This window comes from Orcinus orca, chromosome 9 (genome assembly GCF_937001465.1).
Source record: "Orcinus orca chromosome 9, mOrcOrc1.1, whole genome shotgun sequence".
Taxonomy (NCBI): Eukaryota; Metazoa; Chordata; class Mammalia; order Artiodactyla; family Delphinidae; genus Orcinus; species Orcinus orca.
In genome coordinates this window covers 74,152,834-74,172,638 of record NC_064567.1, presented here as the reverse complement: position 1 = coordinate 74,172,638, position 19,805 = coordinate 74,152,834, and the positions used below count along the sequence as shown (strand labels likewise).

At 39.4% G+C, this 19,805-nt stretch overlaps 1 protein-coding gene across 5 annotated transcripts in view; it reads left to right on the top strand.

The window, feature by feature from the left end:
* RAPGEF5 (Rap guanine nucleotide exchange factor 5) overlaps positions 1 to 19,805 on the top strand; it is a 219,383-nt gene that overhangs the window by 163,512 nt on the left and 36,066 nt on the right. For 4 of the 5 annotated variants that reach the window (XR_004486903.2, XM_033440473.2, XM_033440468.2 and 1 more), the window contains 6 exons: positions 8,052 to 8,130; positions 10,570 to 10,714; positions 12,083 to 12,180; positions 13,925 to 13,955; positions 14,895 to 14,973; positions 17,615 to 17,782. Coding sequence is in view for 4 of the 5 variants with exons in the window: in XM_033440473.2 (XP_033296364.1) it covers positions 8,052 to 8,130; positions 10,570 to 10,714; positions 12,083 to 12,180; positions 13,925 to 13,955; positions 14,895 to 14,973; positions 17,615 to 17,782 (600 nt within the window). In the remaining variant the exon portion in view is untranslated. The remainder of the gene's footprint in view (positions 1 to 8,051; positions 8,131 to 10,569; positions 10,715 to 12,082; positions 12,181 to 13,924; positions 13,956 to 14,894; positions 14,974 to 17,614; positions 17,783 to 19,805) is intronic. The other variant, XM_033440477.2, reaches the window with a different exon arrangement.

The window sequence follows — 19,805 nt, the reverse complement described above, 5'->3', positions numbered from 1 at the left end:
AACAATTTTTTTTTTTTTTAGATTCCATATATATGTGTTAGCATACAGTATTTGTTTTTCTCTTTCTGACTTCCTTCATTCTGTATGAAAGACTCTAGGTCCATCCACCTCGCTACAAATAACTCAGTTTCATTTCTTTTTATGGCTGAGTAATATTCCATTGTATATATGTGCCACATCTTCTTTATCTATTCATCTGTCGATGGACACTTAGGTTGCTTCCATGTCCTGGCTACTGTAAATAGAGCTGCAGTGAACATTTTGGTACATGACTCTTTTTGAATTATGATTTTCTCGGGGTATATGCCCAGGAATGGGTCATATGGTAATTCTATTTTTTAGTTTTTTAAGGACCCTCCATACTGTTCTCCATAGTGGCTGTATCAGTTTACATTCCCACCAACAGTGCAAGAGGGTACCCTTTTCTCCACACCCTCTTCAGCATTTATTTTTTGTAGATTTTTGATGACGGCCATTCTGACTGGTGTGAGGTGATACCTCACTGTAGTTTTGATTTGCATTTCCTGATGATTAGTGATGTTGAGCATCCTTTCATGTGTTTGTTGGCAGTCTGTATATCTTCTTTGGAGAAATGTCTGTTTGGATCTTCTGCCCATTTTTGGATTGGGTGATTTAAGATTTAATGTTTAAATTAATTTTTCTTTGTTTCATGACATTTTAGAATATTTAATTGACAGGCACTTAGGAGCACAGTTTGTAGCTTAAGCATGCATATGTGATGTTAATCATACAAGATGCAGCAACTCAGGTCGATTATGTTAAACTGAGCGAATCTTTGAACTGGATATTAATTTTTTTTTTGGATATTAATTTTTATTGGTAGATGCTGGCAGATTGGTATTGAAAGCTTCATACCCATGACAATTCCCATGTTCTCATCTATATTGTTAAGTAAAATGATACTTGCATTGATCATGAAGAAATTTGTCTTCCTGGCTCATTTGTGAGAGCACCTGCCGTTACTGATCAGTGAGCTACACAACCACAAGAAGAGTCTTTGGGGAGAAACAGCGTGCTAGATGGCATGAGAGCTGAGTGTCAACAATATCCTTAGTTCTCTTCAGTCTATCAAGAGTATGCCTCTACCACTTAAGGGGCATCTCTCTAAAGCCAACACACCAGGGACCATCACACAGCACATCCAGTGGCCTTTGAATGCTCTGTCTCATGGACCTCCTTCCAACAACTTTTGACTCTTATGATCTGCTCTCTTTTCCAGTCCTTTCTTGTTGGCTTCTATCACATTTATGTCTCCCAGTTCTCCAATTTCTTCTCTTTTTAAACTCATCTTTCTCCCACCATTGCCCAAATATGAACATCCACCCTAGCTCAACCCTCAACCTCCTGCTTACATCTTCCTAGGATTGTCACTGAGAATTCATGTTGTTCCCAAGCACTCTCTTTATACAGTTGCTCCCATCTTCATCTAGCCTTCTTTAGCAAACTCTGGTCTTCGATAATTTTGCTCAGTAGTTCCATTTAAAGTAGCCTAGGGAACCCAAGCTCAGTGCATTTAAAAGTAAACTCATCCTCCCTCTCCTTATTCTTCCTGTATCCCGTTGGACTTCCGGGATGCAGCAGGTGTAATCTGCATCTCTTGTCACTTCTCACCTTGAAAGTCTTCATTCACTTCCCTTTTCCTATAGAACAAGCCCCAGGCTCCTTAGTCTAGAGCTCAAAAACACTCCAGGAATTGGCTCCAACTTACTTTTCTACTTTTCAGTTACACCATGTGACCTCTTCCATTACTGTTTCACACCTGTACCATAGACTGAGACTTAGATACTCGCGTGTCCCCAGATAGTTCATGTGAACGAATGAAGCCAACCAGAGCAGAACTGTGCTAAACTGGGGAGGGCACCCTGCGTAAAGAGCGCAACTCAGGTCTAAACCACGGTTGCCATCTGAGATATGGACGTGGTGTTGCCAGATCTCTGATTTTTAAATATTGTCATCTAACAGAAAACATCTTTAAGGGCAAAACAAGGCTCAAAGCCCACAGGTTTGTGACTCAACCACAGGCACACACCCATTACCCACTCCTTTGCTTACATCCTTCACCTCTTTCTCCGCCAATTCTGCTCAGAAGTTCGGAGGTCGTCTCACACGCCACCTGTTTGGTGCAACCTTCCCTGGCCTATGGAGTCTCTCCTTCACCCCCTGTGACATCTATGTTTGGTGTTGCTCAGTTGCCGTGTTACCTTACTTAGTTCATCCCATGGGGATACACGTCTCAGCTCCCTTTCTCATTATAAGCCTGAAGCCAAGGACCAGCGTTGTGCTTCCCTGTATCAACCCCCAGTGCCTCAACAAATGCCTTATGTATAGTCATTCCTCAATACACAGTTTTGGTTGGTTGGCTGGTAGCACTTGGAGAACTGGGACAGGACAGACATAAATAATTTTAGGAAAATAAAGAACAGGTAGTATTTATTCCGTGCTTGATATATGCCAGATGCATTAGCTGTCCTATTTAACTCAGCTACAACTCTGCTAGGTGCGGATGTGACATCCACTTCACGGTGGATGATTTAACTAAGGCCCAGAGAGATTAGGTACTCTGCTCAAGGCTACCCAGGTAGGAATCCAGCTCTCTGACTCCCTTTGCATGCTTTACACTGTGTTCTGAGCTTCCCAGCGGACTTGGCAGATACGTGAAGTGTGCCTGGACACTTGAGAGCAGCTGATTGGGGCTGGGACAGCAGGAGCTCATGGGGCCCGTCCACTCTGTAACAAGAGTGACCTGCAAACTGACCCTTTCTCTGTGTGGAGAAGATAAAAGTGCTGCTGTTAATACTCCATGCTGCTTCTAGTGCCATTTTTAAAAGGCAGCATGTGCAATTAAACTTAGCCAAGACCTAAAACCTGCTGTATTCAAATCACTCTTTCCTAAAGAAATATGGTGGGATTCCAGAACCATATTTTACAAGTTAAAATGAAAACGGATTTCATTATTGGAAGAGTGCCACGCAATCCGTATCGTAAGTTCCTGTCGTTCAAGGGATGACTTTTCAGGTTTGATGTAGAAACAGCATTAAATGAATAAGCCTTTCTTGTGCAACCAATATCTAAAAATAAAACTAGATCAAGATTTGACAGTTTTAGAATGGCTAAGCAAGACTCTGGTGAAATTGTAAAAGTCTGCAGGAGTTAAGTGAATTGAAAAGCTGTGGTAAACAGCTGCATTTGAGGCCATGAATACTGCCTTTTGAAATGTAAAATACACTGAGCAAGAAGCAGAGCTTGTATTGGTGGCATCGCACTGTAACCTGTGATTCATACACGAACAGTAAGGTTTTTTTGTTTGTGCTTAATCAAATTACATGGCAGTGCTTCTCAAAAACTAATGGTAAGTTGTAACATTCCAGGGCCAGAAATGGGCGCTTTCGTGTACAAAGCTTTTCTTGGCTCCTTGGAATAGAGGTTAAGTAGAGCATGTTTTAGAGCACCTTAAATTTCATTGCATCTCAAGTAGAAATATGGGTGAAGCAAAACTACTAACAGTACTTTAGGGGATATGAGTTAGTAGAGAAATGTTGAATATTCACATTGCCTTACTTAGATTAAATGGCTCCTATGGGCAATTGTCTGTCAAAACTCCTTTCATTTGCTTTCTTGGTAATTCATTTTAACTGGTGAGTGGTTTCATTACGGCAGTGCATTTTGCTGGCGAATGTTGAAAAATAACCGAGGTAGATTTCTCTAATTGTTTCTAAGTCACCCTGTATGCATTATGATTTCTAGGCTTCCGGGTTCGTTTTTATGTTTTTGGTTTTTCTTTTTTTACCTCCTCCCCCCCCCCCCAAAAGGCATTAAGCTTAGACCTTTTGGAAACATTTAGACCATTTTCTTTAATTTGATTAAATTTATATAACAGAAACCTTTAAAAAGAGTCTGTACCAAACCAATTACCGTTCCACCTTGACACTACTCTGGGATATTCTAGAAACACTTGTATTTTGCAGAAATAAAATGGAAATTTTTAGTGCTTGATACACTTAAAGTGATAGTGAGAAAATTTTTTAATTTATGCATATAAGAAAAATACATTCAAGTAAAATCAAATAAAAATAGATAATTCTTTTCTTATGTCTTAAAGTTAAAACAGTAACAAATGAAAGGGAAAAGTTCTGTATTAATTAACATTATGGCTAATTATAGACCTGAATTTTAGAGCCATTTCTATCAAGTCTAGATTTTGACAGCATATTGATAAATTTTATTTCAGGTTACATTGTTCTTAAAACTGTAAGAGTATTTTCCCTCCAGTTTTGATAGGTATTAGCATGTTACTTTATACTGCAAAGAGTAATTCCTGTATTTTAAAAAGCCACTACAAAATGTTATGTTATTTGGGGAAAGAAGAGGGGTATTCCCAAAAGGATGGCTGAGTATTTTTGTCAGTGATGAGCCAAGAATTTGGGATTAGATTTAGAGATGGATTTAAAGAATAGAATTTCAAAGAAAAGTTTTTGGTACATTAATACCTAGGTATTCATTAAGCTAGAAATCAAAATGAATGCATCTTTTTATTCAGAGTGTTAGTCTGTATGGCAATGATGAATGTGTTTAAATGAAAGATGTTTTTATACACGAAGGTGCTTTTCTACCTAGAGTCTTAAATTACTATTAATTAAGCATATATAATATAATAGATAATTATAGTGTTTTAATGTGGATGCCAGTGGATTTGCTAGTCTTTCTAAATGGCCATTGTTGGCTAATAGTCTTCAGGGGATCATTTATATAGCCATTGTGGTTCTAAAAATATCTCTAAATAGCAGTGGGACAGCCTTTTTTGAAGCATGGATATTATAAAATGCACTTTTATTTGAAGTGTGCTGTTTTGAGTATATCACTCAATTACTTTCATATGCGGCAAAAAAAAAAATACCAATGTTGAAAAGGAATAAAGGAAAGCTCTTTGTATACAGAAGAATTTCAGAACAATATGGTAGTTAGAGAAAGATTTGAGTTAGGAGTATTGGGAATCTGTTCTATTCATTGGATTTTTAGCTATTCTATTCATTAGGTTTTTAACTGGAGATGTTTTTATGTAGCATCATTATTTTTATTTTAATTAATATTTCTATGGCAGAGAGATAATTAGATAAATGCTGATGAATATTAAATATGGTAGTAGCTTAGGGGAGATAAGCATTTCTGGGTCAAAGCCCTCAACAAAATATTATCTTATATGAGCTGATTAATTGAATTGAATGCCAAATGGTTTTGCCACCATCCAACCAAACTCTCACAGCCACTCAGTTCATTATCTAAGGCTCTTCCAGAATGGAATGAATGCTTTTGTCAAAGTTAATGGTGCTCTTTTTAATCTGAGCTACTCATGGAGGAAATCTTGACTAGAGAATACTTCCCACCTCACTAAATTAGCTACGTGTAAGAACATCCCAAAGAGTCTGAACCTGAGTGTCACACCAAGAATTTTACATGCTGAATTGTCTGAGGTTCTCAGTGCCGTCGCCCAGTGGTTTCTGTATATTGTGGGTTCCAATCTGTAAGGGCCCATTGGAAAGCCTGAAGTCAATTCTAGGTTCTAGGCTGCTCTATGGTCCTTGCTGCCTGTGTCTAACATTGAATGCAAAAAAGACTTAATTTCCAATTAGACCAGAGAAGCTGAGGATTCTCATCAACCATGTTTAGTACAGAGATATGTTATAATTTGTGAACATAACTGTTTAGTAGCATCCCAGAGTGATAGTTTTCAAGTTGGATTCCAAAATATCCTAGGGGTTCAGACATTATGCCATTGTTGGACCTTAATTTCAACTATTTAAAAAACTGTAATGAGGGAATTCCTGGTGGTCCAGTGGTTAGGACTCCGCAGTTCCACTGCAGGGGGCATGGGTTCGATCCCTGGCCAGGGAGTTAAGATCCCACAAGCCTGGAGGTGTGGCCAAAAAAAAATTAAATAAAAAATAAAACACTGTAATGAAAGAGACACAAAATTTCACATACACATTCCAAATTTTTCACTAGGATGCCAGTGATTAACTTGTGCTGCCAGGTTAACTCGTTTGGGGGTAGATTTTACAATAAAGCTTCTTCTGCCTTTTTGTGCATAGATTGGAAACTTTCGTAAACAGGGACTCCAGTAGAGAGCTCCTAGCTCTGCTGTGCATATCCACTCACATTCAGACTCCTGTGCATATCCACTCACGTTCAGTTGTGCAACCAGCCACATTCCCAGTTTTCCTGTACTGGGCTTAATATATGCCCAGCAAGGCCCAAGCACATCTGTTTGAGAACTTGCTTTTCCACAGAGTAATAGTGGGTTAGACCAGTGACTGTTCACATACTACAGTGTGATACAACATTATAAGTTTAGGCTTAATTTACATTTTAGGTGCCATTTGTCAAATTATTTTTTTTTAGTGAGGAATACTGATACTTATCTATTATAAAAAAAATAAATACCTTTGAAAAAAATTACCTAATACTCTTCATTAACACCTCTGGTTCATTTTAATTAAGGGCCTCTTGCCACTAGAAAGCAAGCTTTTTTGGTCAACTATTACCATTTTCAGCCACTTACCTGTTTGGATCAGAACTATCTTGATATTTTGCAGCATAAACAAACCATGGAAATAAATTAACCCCTGCAGTTCATATAGGACTGTAGGTGTCATTCACAACCGCTTTTTATCAGAATTTTGTGTTCTTCAACATGGCCTTTTGTTTTGCATTGATAACTTTTAAAGAAACGTTGCTGGTTATTTCTAAAATTCTGGAATTTTTCTAATCTTCAGCGTAGAGCTATAGAATTCTGTATTGGGCAGTTCTTTCTGTTTCCACATTTGTAGTGTAAGAGAGCATCAATGCTATTTAGGATACAAGCTCACTATTCTTTACAGTTTTCTACTATATCAAATAGCTAAAATTTTGATATCCAGAATGTAAATTATATGAAAATTACATAATATTTTTAAATGAATTTCAAGGTAAGGAGATTGGTTAAAGACTACTATAGCAAAAGGTCTACTTTGCATTCTGACTGTAGATCTTTTCTATCATTTTTGAAATTTTATTGGAGGTCACTTTGCCTGTTCAGGAGTTCCGTATTATATGTAAGCTGGACTTTTCGAAGAACACTCAGGCAAAGAGGCAATAACAGTGGAACCTGTTTTTGTAGGTTGAAGAGTTAGAAAAGGAATTAGGAGGGAGTATGTCATGATCCATTTTACGTGCTTTCTCTTTTTTTTTTTTTTTTTTTTTTGCGGTACGTGGGCCTCTTACTGTTGTGGCCTCTCGCGCTGCGGAGCACAGGCTCCAGACACGCAGGCTCAGTGGCCATGGCTCACGGGCCCAGCCGCTCCACGGCATGTGGGATCCTCCTGGACCGGGGCACGAACCCACGTCCCATGCATCGGCAGGCGGACTCCCAACCACTGCGCCACCATCTTTCCATTTTTAACTGGACTTAGTTCTGCCTCTCTTCACAACAGTAAGAAAATCACTCACCACTTTCCCAACTTCTTACAGATGCTTTTGAGAGATACAGGTGAATGGCCTTGGAACCTGACGTGTGTCCTCTGGGTTTTATTATCCATTGTTCTTGTCCTAGACTTAGGTAAATGGCTTTCGAAAGCCTTTATTTATTAGAACATATAAGCGTCATTCCCTGTAGGTCTGGAGTGCATACTTCAGAAATCTTATAAAATTTATTTTTAAAAGCACTTTTTTTATGCATTGGTTTTCCATAACGTCTATACCCAAAAATATAGATGATGTTTTAGGGAAGGAAAAAAAGGTGACAAAATTGTATGTTTAGAGAGCCTTGTAATAAAAAAAAAAAAATCTCATTGCTTGAGGCGTTCTATATAAGAGTTTTAAAAAATAACTTTACTAAATCATGTATTTTGTGGCTAAAATTCCCCTAACCTCACCCCTCCCACTGCCACCACCATTTGTCATATTCCTTCTGTGCACACTGTTCCAGGGCCTGGCTAAGCAGCTGCCCCTCTTATCACCGATTTGCTAACCTTGTGTTTATTTTCCTTTCTTTGCAGAGACCCTCCTTGATGACTTCCTTCTCACGTACACGGTCTTCATGACAACTGACGACTTGTGCCAGGCGCTGTTGAGGCAATATCCTTCATTAACTTCAGGATGCTGTGTCGGCTTCCTCTCAGACAGATGTCTCACATTAGGAATGAACTGCCTTTCTTCATTTACTCAGCCCCTCGGTAGAGTGTGGCTATGTTAAATATTCATGTCATGATAGCCAAGGTGAAAGATGAAATGAAACAGACCAGGCAGGGGGAGCTGGAAATGAATGCAGAGCCGCTGTTTTCACGTTCTACGTCGTGGGTAAATTGTGCTGTCGATATTATGTTTTCTTCAAACCTACGTCTCAAGACTTTAGAATCTGGAGATGAATTTGGCCTGCTGGGTAAACACCAGAGTCAAGAGGTTGAGTGGATTGGCGATAACTGAAGTTAGAAGACCATCAGTCAATTAGTGCCAGACCATGTGATGGGAAAACATACATATGTGAGTGTGTGTTTCTGGGCAAGTATCCCCGGGGGAGACAAGGATTCCCCACTTGGGAGGTCTTATCCCCGTAATCGACTGTCATCGTTTCAGAGCTTTGTCAGGGCATGCTCTCTTAGGATGATGGATGTGATTAGAAGGTTGCTGACCAGTTAAGGAGGCTTGAGGATTGCATACACTAACTAGAAGAGTTGCAACAGATCAAAGGCTGGAAAGCCATGCCAAGGAAAGGCACTCAAAGTTTCCGAACGAGTGTCTTGCCTCACAATGTTTAAGGAAGAGTTTTTTCTTTATCATTAGTCAAGCCAGGATAGTTACAGGAAAAGAGGAAAAGAACATTTGCATAAGTGGAAATAATGTAAGATAAATCTTTATATTATGCCTTTCAAGAGAAAAACTAGAAGAAATAGATACTTTAATAGATTCTTTTTGTGTTTGCTGGAGTTTGTTTCACAGGTAGAAATCAAAGAAATCAGATGTCCTTGATGTACTTTTTTTTTTTTCCTGAGTTAGTTGCTTTAATTTTATGGTGACATAACAAGGATTATAAGTATTTTTTCTCCAGATATAGCCATTCTAAAATGTTCAGGGTTAGCTATTACTTTTCTCCCCATTTTATTTTTTTATTGAAGTATATTTGATTTACAATGTTGTGTTAATTTCTGCTGTACAGCAAAGTGATTCAGTTTTTTATATATATATATGTATAGTAGTATTCCATTATATATATACGTACCACATCTTTTTTATCCATTCAGTCCTTGATGTCCTTTTGCAGGTTGGGGAGACAGTGACTGAATTATGTTTTAAAATAGTTACAAAGCCTGATACAAAATTGATTCCTATTTTGCAATTATATATCAGCATTGAAGAATAGAGAATCCTGTCCAGTAACCCCAAAACCTACCTGTGTTTGGTATCATAGCATTTTCTATTTCTAGCTAACTTTTCAGTGTGTCCAAGATACTCAGAATGATAATTTGGGGGGCAAAAATGCTAGGTTGTTTTGGAAAGCGCCACGCTTCTGTCTCATTCCTAAGGCTTTAAGCATGTTGCCTTTGAGGTTGTTATTTTTATATAATTTTAACAGCATAGTTAATACATAGTCATTGTATACAAATTGGGAAATGCTTATAAGTATAATAAAAATAATTCATGTTCTCTGAAATCTCATTACCTTAAGAAGCCACTGTTAACTATCAGTATATATCTTTCCAGGTAATGAATATATAAATAAACATAGTTAATAGAAATGGGTGATCCTAACGTATACTTTTCTTACTTGCTTTCCTACTTAACGGTATACTGTGCATGTCTTGTGTCTGTAAATATAGTGCTGGACCATCAGTTTTATGGCTATAGAAAAGCCCTTTAAGTGGATATGCAGTCATTTATTTAACTGTCCTTAATGGTTGAAGCATTTAGGTTATTCCTATTTAATATTTTTTTATTCCAGTGAAAATGAAAATTAGCAGCCCTTTTTTACTTACATTTGCACGCTTATCCATTTCTTTTTTTTTTTTCACATAAATTCCTAGGGTGAGCATTTGAATCATATCACAAATTATGCTCCAGAAATCTGTGCTCATTTGGCGCTACTTTAGAATGTGAATTTCTGATGATCAAAGTATATCTGGCCCCGTTCTGATCTAACTTTTATGGAAACAGTGTCCACCTATGTAGTGAGGCCAGATCTTTTGGAGCCTTAATCTCTTGTGATTAATGGGCCACCTAGGGTCTCTTGGAGGTGGCATTAACCCATGCTGCCTGTGGAGCTATGTCAGCAGCTGTCAGTTCTGTCGTCCAGTCTTTATCCTCATGGCCTGCCACCATGTTATGTAAATCGTTTTCCTGGGCTTACCCTCTTCAGTGCACACCTTTTACTCTCCCTACACATATTCTTTTCTTCCTGCATGTTCAGGTACTTGTAGATATTTTGGAAAATGTGCCTTAGCATAGTTTGTGAAAGCAAGAATAAACGGATCTCTTCACATTTTTTACTTGCAACAATGTAATTTCCTTAACGATTTGCACCTATTCTGCTAAGAAGTATCAAGGCAAAGAAGAAAACTCAGATGTTCCTTGTCGGAAACGGAAGGTCTTGCATCTTGTTTCCCAGTGGATTGCTCTGTACAAAGACTGGTTACATGAAGATGAACATTCAAAAATGTTTTTAAAGGTAATGTAAAACATCCAGTTATTGAGTAATTCTTTTATGCCAAATGACTCATTTCAAAAATCTCATTCGTGGGCTTCCCTGGTGGCGCAGTGGTTGAGAGTCAGCCTGCCGATGCAGGGGACACGGGTTCATGCCCCGGTCCGGGAAGATCCCACATGCTGCGGAGCGGCTGGGCCCGTGAGCCATGGCCGCTGAGCCTGCGCGTCCGGAGCCTGTGCTCTGCAACGGGAGAGGCCACAACGGTGAGAGGCCCGTGTACTGCAAAAAAACAAAAACAAAAATCTCATTCGTAGGTTACAGTCATCTAACTTGTTTGTAATATTGAAGTTATGATTCAAAGTATTAATTTGTTTTGACCTCTGAAGCCTGATATTCCTTACATAGAAGAAGGCAAGTTTTATCGTCACTCATTTAAGGTTATTTATTTTATATAAGTCATGGGAATTTTGACTGCAAATGAAATAATTAAGGAACGTAAAATAAAAGATACTTTAAAACTTGATACTGTTTAATATGTTGAAATGTATTATAACTTTAAACTAACAATTCCCATATCTACAATAATGGGATAAAACATTTATCATTTAAAACCTATAGTGACAATGTATACATTATGAAACCTTTTCAGGACCTGGTATATTTTGAGACATTAGAGCAATAATAACCTATAAAATAGATACTAACCTAGATTTATATTTGAAATTGGATAAGCTGAAATATGTGTCTAATCATTAGTGGGCTGCAGTATCTTTTCAATACCGATGATTCTCTGGAGATGGCTTCTAAACAGTTGGATTCTTTTGGCCACCAGAACCGTATTAGCTGTGCAAGTTAACACAGAGAAGGGGTACAGTGAATTTGAGCAGGGAAGAGTTCTATTTCAGAATAGGCAAGTATCTAAACTGATTTTGCCTTTCATGAAGGAAATCACTTTGACTTCAAAATTCAGATATCACTTAGACATCCAGTTAAAAACTGGTTTAAATCAAGTCTCTGACTAAACTAATGTTATTTTCAAATCAACTGGGTAGTTTAATTCAATGGATTTTTTCACTCCCAAATGGTTATGTGGATATTATTTCTAAAAATTTAGAACAGGCATGGAAATTTTGAGTAGCCAACCAGAGATCTCTTTTAAGTTTCCACCATTCCCTACCTATAGCCTTTAAAAGCTTCCACAGAGCCACACCAGTTGAGCGAGGGGCTAGGAGGTGGAATCCCACTCAGGATCTCATTGGTGCCTGGTTTAACCCCCAGCATTGTTCTGGATTCCACTTATTTCCCTGAGCAGGTTAACCACTCTATGAATCTTAATCCTTACAAAATAGGCATCAAACCAATTAAGCTGAAATCTTCTTTTTCCCCCAGACCATATACAGAAATGTACTGGATGATGTATATGAATACCCAATACTTGAAAAAGAACTGAAAGAATTTCAAAAGATACTTGGAATGCACCGTCGTCAGTAAGTAATTTTCCTCATCACAGTTAGTAAAAGAAAGCAGCACATGTGATAGAATTGGGGGTGTCTCATATGTACCATTTGGAACATTTTGAATCTGAGATTTATCTTGATTCCTTAGGTTCTCCAGTAGTAAATATTTGTTTTTATATCTCAAGATGAATGAACACTAAATCAAGCTTATTGGCTATTTTTTTTTTAACCCTGTCTGGTATGGTAGAAACAAACTGCGCCATGACAGTCTGGGTACATAAGAACAATTATCTAATAAATTATTATTTAGTTTTAAAAGTGTCAATATTTAACTTGTCATTTGGGGGAGCTCATAGCTATCTCTAATGAATAGGAAAAACGTTTTATAAATAGGTCCCAGCAAGTCATGATGCATTTTTAAAGTTCAGTTTTATGGATTCCCTGAAGTTTCTTTATCAATTCAGAATACTTAAAGGAAAGCCTTTATTCAGTGACTTTTGTCATATCCAAGGTGTATCACTGAGGTGTCTATCATTAGTCTTTCATATTTCTAATACCTAACTTTACTCTGATTTACCACTAACTCTTCTTATTAATTTTGGTAAATGAAAACATCAGGTCATTATTCAGTTTTCAGATGTAGCTGCAAAGTTAATCTGAAGGGAAAAATTGTTCTCTGATTTACAATGTAGTTTCTACTTTTTAAACATAAAACACATCTGTTGTCAAGTTGTGAAAAACTTCTATTAAGATTTCAGCAGTCACAAATGCACTTCTCATAGAAAATGTTAATTCAGGCCTTTCAGATTATCGATTTGAGATTTAAAGCCTGACTTAATTTTAGTAAAGGGAGAGCCTATTTAGTAAAGGCTATATAAAGAATTTTAGGGTGCAAACAAATTATATATAAACCTTAGTCCCAATCAGGAAAATCACACATTTAGAAATTCAGAAATGAGGGGCAGGGTGTTAGAAATGAATGCTGTGAATTTTGGTGGTCATCTTTTATCACAGTCTACACTGTAATAAATTTCGGTAGCCTAAGACTAGTATGAAAATATGAACAAACAAATGAAGCAAAAAAGAAAAAGAAAGAAACCTTTACGTCAGAATAATCCCCTACATGGAAGTTGATCTATGCTGTGAGGCAGGCCTTCTTACAGTTGGGAAAATTTAATTCTGGTTTAGTACACATTTAAATGCATTAAATAAATAAATGGAATTTAATACATTCCATTTAAAAACTTACATAAAACTGGGAAATAAAAGATTTAAGTAAGAAAACTGTCTAAGACATGATTCTTGTGTCTTTGGTACAAGTGATGAAGTATCTCTAGGTTCTGGAATAAGATTTGAGCTGGGGACCTGCAGAAGATCCCCCAGTTCCGCCACACATAGAAACATCCTGGAAAAGATCTGTCTTGGCTGACTTATTTAGCTATCTAAAGAACAATAATTTCACCGAAAATCTAGCCAAATATGAGAAAACTTAGAGTTTCTGTGGAAATAAATCCAGTTCTTTCCTCAATGCTCAGTTGCTATGGGTAGAAAGCAAAATATACCTGTTGAATAAATAGCTTCTTTTCTTCCTGGTTCACTGGAAATCCAGAGCCCAGTGTCAAGTGTGTTATGCATAGTAAACTAGTGAATACTGTGTGTTTTATCTTTTTGAAAAGCAAAAACCTCTGCCCGCTGCCTGAAAAGGAGTCTCTGTGACAATCACTACACTTCTGAGTTTGAGACAAAGACTGATGTCTTGTCCTTTTCCTTTCAGCACTGTAGATGAATATTCACCACAAAGGAAGGTAAGGCAGCCCCTTCTGTCTGAAACGGGGTGATCTGGTTTGGAGGCCTGGCCTTGGCCCACTTGGTATTTCTTCATAATTAATGAACGCTGCCTCTAGCAGAGGAGGGCCAGGTGTGGAGCCAGGGGCTGCACCTTGCCTCCCCACTCCTACCTCACCTAGCTTTCCCTGTGCTTGTGCAGATTCAGTTTCAGCGAGGTGCCCTAGACTTTATGACATTCTGAATTCTTGTGGTGCGTTTTGGAGTCTCAGAGTTTCCCCAACATCCCCAGAATGATATAAATTTGATTTTTAGTCATTGATATAAAGATAGAAAACCGTCTATGCAAGACTCTTGCCTGCAAGAGTAAGGAAGTCTTGTAAGAAGAAGGTTGGAACCCTTCAACCCACCAGAAAGAGAGATGGTAGCCAGAATGAATGTGTTTCCTCTTCAACTTGGGGGGAAATGCTAAATGAGATGTCAGGCACAGGTTTTGTAGGAGCTGATATATCAGGTGATGGATAATCATAATGGATCACGTACCTGTTTCTCTTAAGCAAGTCACTGCACTACAGCAGAAGTGTGAAACCATCTCGACGTGGCTTTATCCAAAAGCAAGGTTGCTGTTGGGATGGGGAAACCATGTCTCTCTCAGGAGAAGAAGCTATGGATGTTTGTAGTAGCGAGTGTTAAAAATCACGCCCATACTCTCCGGGATGTTGCAGAGAATCATTTGGGGGGCTTTTTCCCTTGGCCGAGGTCTATCATGTTGCTCAGACTCTCCACCTCCACGTGCATTAATTGAGGCAGCTCCCAGTTTATTCATCTAAGATTAGATGGGTGGATTTCATATTAAAAAAAAAAATTGGCACGCTCTTTTGGAACATGTTGCAAACAGCTCTGGTTTTCCAAAGGGCAGCAATACATTCATTCATTGTTCTTGTTCTCCCTTCTTGCAGAATAAAGCCCTTTTCCACCAATTCAGTCTTAAGGAGAACTGGCTCCAGCATAGAGGAACTGTGACGGAAACAGAGGAAAGTGAGTACGGTTTGAACAAGGCTCTGGGGCAGGTGGAGTAGCAGCTAATCACCATCGTTCTCCAACTTTAACACATCAGCCTGCCTTTAACCCTTTCTAGCTGCCACACCCCTAAGACACGCATGTTAGCATCCACAGTGATAGTTTTTCTTCTCTTGCTGTGGGCGTTACAGTTTTCTTTATCACAGAGTACTGTCCCAGGTAAGGAAAGGAGACTGCAAAGAGCCCCCTGCGTTCTTGGGGAGATGTGCAAAATGGACTGGAAAGGCAACCTTTCCCCTTGGCTGCCTTCTCCCCTGCTGTCAGCCCATCGCCTGTGACTCACTGGAAAGTCCCTTAAAGCCACCGTGCAGGGCTTTGGCTGAGTCAGTCCCTGAGATTTAGAGAAGAAAATCTTGGAGAAAATAATGAAAGGAAGGATGTGCAGTCGAAACTCCTCCAAGGCAAGGCCCTGCCGGGCAGTGCCACACGTCCAGTGTGTCCTCAATCAGTGCTGCTGGCAAAAGGGCTCGTGACCCACCCTGAAGAGGGCTGCTCCATCAGTGCAGGGGAGACACCTTTGTAGCACTCTGAAGGTGCTGATGTACTTTTTATTTTAAATTTAATTAATTAAGTTATTTATTTATTTTTCACTGTGTTGGGTCTTTGTTGTTGCACGCAGGCTTTTCTCTAGTTGCGGCGAGCGGGGGCTACTCTTTGTTGTGATGCGCGGGCTTCTCAGTGCGGTGGCTTTTCTTGTTGTGGAGCACGGGCTCTAGGCGCACGGGCCTCAGTAGTTGCAGCAGGCAGGCTCAGTAGTTGCGGCTTGCGGGCTCTAGAGCACAGACTCAGTAGTTGTGGCGCATGGGCTTAGTTGCCCCACGGCATGTGGGATCTTCCCGGACCAGGGATGGAACCCATGTCCCCTGCATTGGCAGGCGGATTCTTAACCACTGGTCCACCAGAGAAGCCCCTGGCATGCTTTGCTACATTACTGTTTTATAACGGAACTGGAAATGGTTTCCTCCTGTTTAGATAAAGGTTGAGTCAAGGGCAGAGCTGGGAAACACAGCAATTCAAATGTGCATGCTATTGTGACTTGGAGACTTTCTCTTTTAATTCGCCTTTCCCGACAACGCTGAAATTTTAAGTGTGGATGTTGAATATTTATTCAACTTATTGAATGTTTAAACAACAAAATGTCACAGGATACCTCTTGTGTTCCATTGTTTGTGTATAACCAAACATGATGGCACTCGTTGGGTCATAGTGTCACCTGTACCAAGTGGAGGAACAAATGGAATGACCTCACCTCCTCATCTCTCAGTTGCTGACCTTCCTTTCCCATTTGTCTTACAATTAATTGTATAATGTTCCAAGCTGAGTTTCAAAGAATCTGAGTATTTCAAGACCTCCCCCCTCCTCTTTTTGTTCATCATCTTACTGAGCAGGCTGTAAACTTGCCTCACATTTAGTAGTTTGTAGACTGCAGCCCTGCCTTGCTCCAGAATTCCGTCTTTTTGTGGAAGATAAAAACATTTTGTCTCTCACAAGTCTGTTGACAACACATAAAACAGCTATTTGTTAGATGCTACGGTTTTAGTGACACACCCAACCAAACCCAAAACAAAATACTGTCAGTGCCTCTTGGTGGCGTGTTTACTTTGAGGTTTGTACTAGTGAACCCCTAGTTTGTCTTTTGCTTCATTCGCATTTCTGTGCAAACATTCCTGGGTTTATTTCTGTGGTGCATTTAAATTGCATATGAAATTTCTCTAGGACCTGCACTCCCCATTTTTTTTTTTTTTTGCAATCTAGAAGAGAAGAATAAGTATATTATTGTCCTTCTGTCTTTAGTAAAGAAGCTGGTGTTTTATACATTCAGAATGGCTGATACAAGAGACAAATAACGTGTCAGTTATTTCCATTGCTACAGTTTCTGCTATTAAATCATAAAGAAACATTGTTTCCAGGGCCCATTCACCCTGATAGTGATAATGTCCTAGTAATAATGATTAGTACCACAGACAAGAAGAAGGAAATTAAAAAGGCTGGAAATGTGACCTCCATTTGAAAACTAAACTCACTACCACCTTGATATGGGTGGAGGGGCGGCACGCGGAGGTTCATTCTTATACAAGCAGGAAGGCTGAAGCCAAAAACCATAGCAAGTGACAGATTTTTTAGATAAGCTTATGAGAATTCAAATAACAAAATGTGGTGGTCTTTACTGAGCCACTGTGCCTGTCCAGAGGTGAAGTGTACAACAAAAATGTTTGAATTAGACGCTTTAATAGACTGCTTTGGGAGATCACAGTAACCCTCACAGAAGGGACTCCGAAGTCTAGTCCCTGTTGCACAGATCCCACTGTGTTGTGGCCAGGCTGCCTCTACCCTGAGCAGACGCTTTTGCATGGTGTGGGTCTCTCACTACAGTATGGGATGCTTAAGCAGTACTCTACCTTGCTCAGCAGCTTTATCACGTCTCCGTCTCACGTGTGTGCAGGCTCGCATTGCTGTGCCCTCAGGCACCCGTGTGCACACATATATATGTAAATCTAGCTGTGTCTGCTCTGTACCGCAGGGAATAGTGTGGCGGGTGCCTTGATTTGGGTGAAACGTCTGTACCTCATGGCCACAGCTGTTCTCTGTCTACTCACAGTTCTTTCACCTCATGCAGTTTTCTGTCACGTGTATATCACGGAGCACTCCTATGTCAGCGTGAAGGCAAAAGTTTCCAGTACAGCCCAAGAGATCCTGAGAGTTGTGGCGGAAAAGATCCAGCATGCGGAAGAGGATCTGGCTCTGGTAGCCGTCACATTCTCTGGGGGTAAATTATTTTCTGTCTTTGAATATTAATCTTTCACTGGATTGCCTCCAGAAGGAGAGAGTTGACATTTTTATGGAGTAGACGTGCAGCGCGTCCCTTCTGGGTCTGCAGCTGGATGAGCACTCTAACAAGAAGAAGCCACCTACCAGAGGTGTTTCCATGACAACAGTTGGGTACCGTTGGATGCTGAATTTCCTCCCCAAGAACTGAGCAGAGAGGCGCGCCAGTGTTTTGAAATATATTATAAAGCTTTACATATTTTGTACTCTAGATAAGCCTTCTGTTTTCATATTTAAATTAACTTGGGAAATTGCTAAAGGATGAAATTACTTTCCGAAGAAAAAAGAAAGGCAGCCTTGAACTAGTCTTTTTGCTGGCTGACAGTTTAATACTTAAAGACTCCCTGTTGAAGGAAATAAAAACTGTACAATATGCCGAAAGCTCACAGGCAGTGTTCCTTCAGGCAGACGTGGGGAGGGAGCCCTGGTTATAGTTTTTGCCTCTGTTGGGCCTTATTTATCCTCAGAGAATGGTTTATTGTCTGTTTTGAATAAGATCACACAGATTACAAGCTGATACTATTGATCTGTGAGACCTGAACAGACCCCTGCGTTTTCACTGGAGCCTGTCAGATCTCAGTGTCACTGGCCTCCTTTTTTGGCTTACGATCTTTATTTAATATCTCATTAACCCTGAGAAAAATACAAAGAAAGTGACTTAGTCCCAGTAGTTGAAAAATGGGAGTACTGTGTAAACTAACCAGCCAGAGATGGGGCGGGCCGGGGAGGGGGGAGCAGATAAAGGGCATTCCTGTTTACCCTTTGTTACCATTCTAGAGTCAGGAGAAGAAGATCAGCATGTATTGTACTTGATGCGAAAGCATTATGTGATGGAACATTGCCTCTTTCGCTTTGTTACTCAGAGGCAGGTAAAATGGGCCTACAAGCTAGTTGATTACATATTCAAACAAATACAGCCCATCTCCCCTGTCCTAGTTAAGTGAGGCACTCCTTCCTCTCCCTGGGCATTGTGCCTCCCATCAAAACATTCTCTAAAGAAAAAGAGCAAAAATTTCAGAAACATGTGGACTACATGAATTTTAATCAGGGAGTAGTTGAATGTTTAATAAAATATATTAGGTATTCCAGATAAATACAATATTTGTATATTAATTTTAAGTGACCAAAGATATTACATGATTCTAAACAGTATTAAACTTCATCAAAATCAGCATTTGCCTCTCAAGGCAATACCACAACAGAAAGTAATCATTGGGTCCCCATGCAGACAGAAGGTGCTGGAGAAAGAAGGACCCTGAGAGAACCTGGTGGCACAGCTGAGACCCACACCCCCTTGGAGGCTGACTCAGAGTCGGCCCAGGGCCACACGTGAACCTGGGAATTAATGAGTGGGTCTTTTACTACCCAATATCTATTTGATGGCTGTGAAATACGATTTTTACACTCTATTAGATTCATCTGTCGTTCTAATGTGTATAGACTCATAGCGAATCATCACTAGCAATATCAGTTTATCTCTGGAATTATCTCACAGGTTTGGAAATATGCCGTCATTTTCCATCCATTAGTAGTTTTGTCTGCTAAGAACCTTTCTGCCTGCAGCTTCACATCCACCAAGCAATAATGTTCTTATGAAGAAAAAAAGCCCACAGAGCTTAATGTATTCCTTGCTCTAGTTACGTAATTTTTAATAAATGTTTTAAATGCTACATCAAAATGAAATGACAGTGAGATCTACAGTTATTTCCTTTTTGTTAAAAGAAGTTTAGAGATATTGGCCATGTTGTAGGTTTTGTGGACTTTTCTAAAAGGACTGGTATTATTACCCTCACAGCTTTCGGTAGGTTTCCAGCTGTTTTGTACCCAAGTTAGGTATATATGTATGTAGTAACAGAAACCTACCCAGTTACTCAGAGCTTAAAATCCTATCACTTTTCATCGTTCATGGTGTAGTGACAAATCTGAAAGTAAGAAAAACACTTCTTAGCAAATGGAAAAATTAC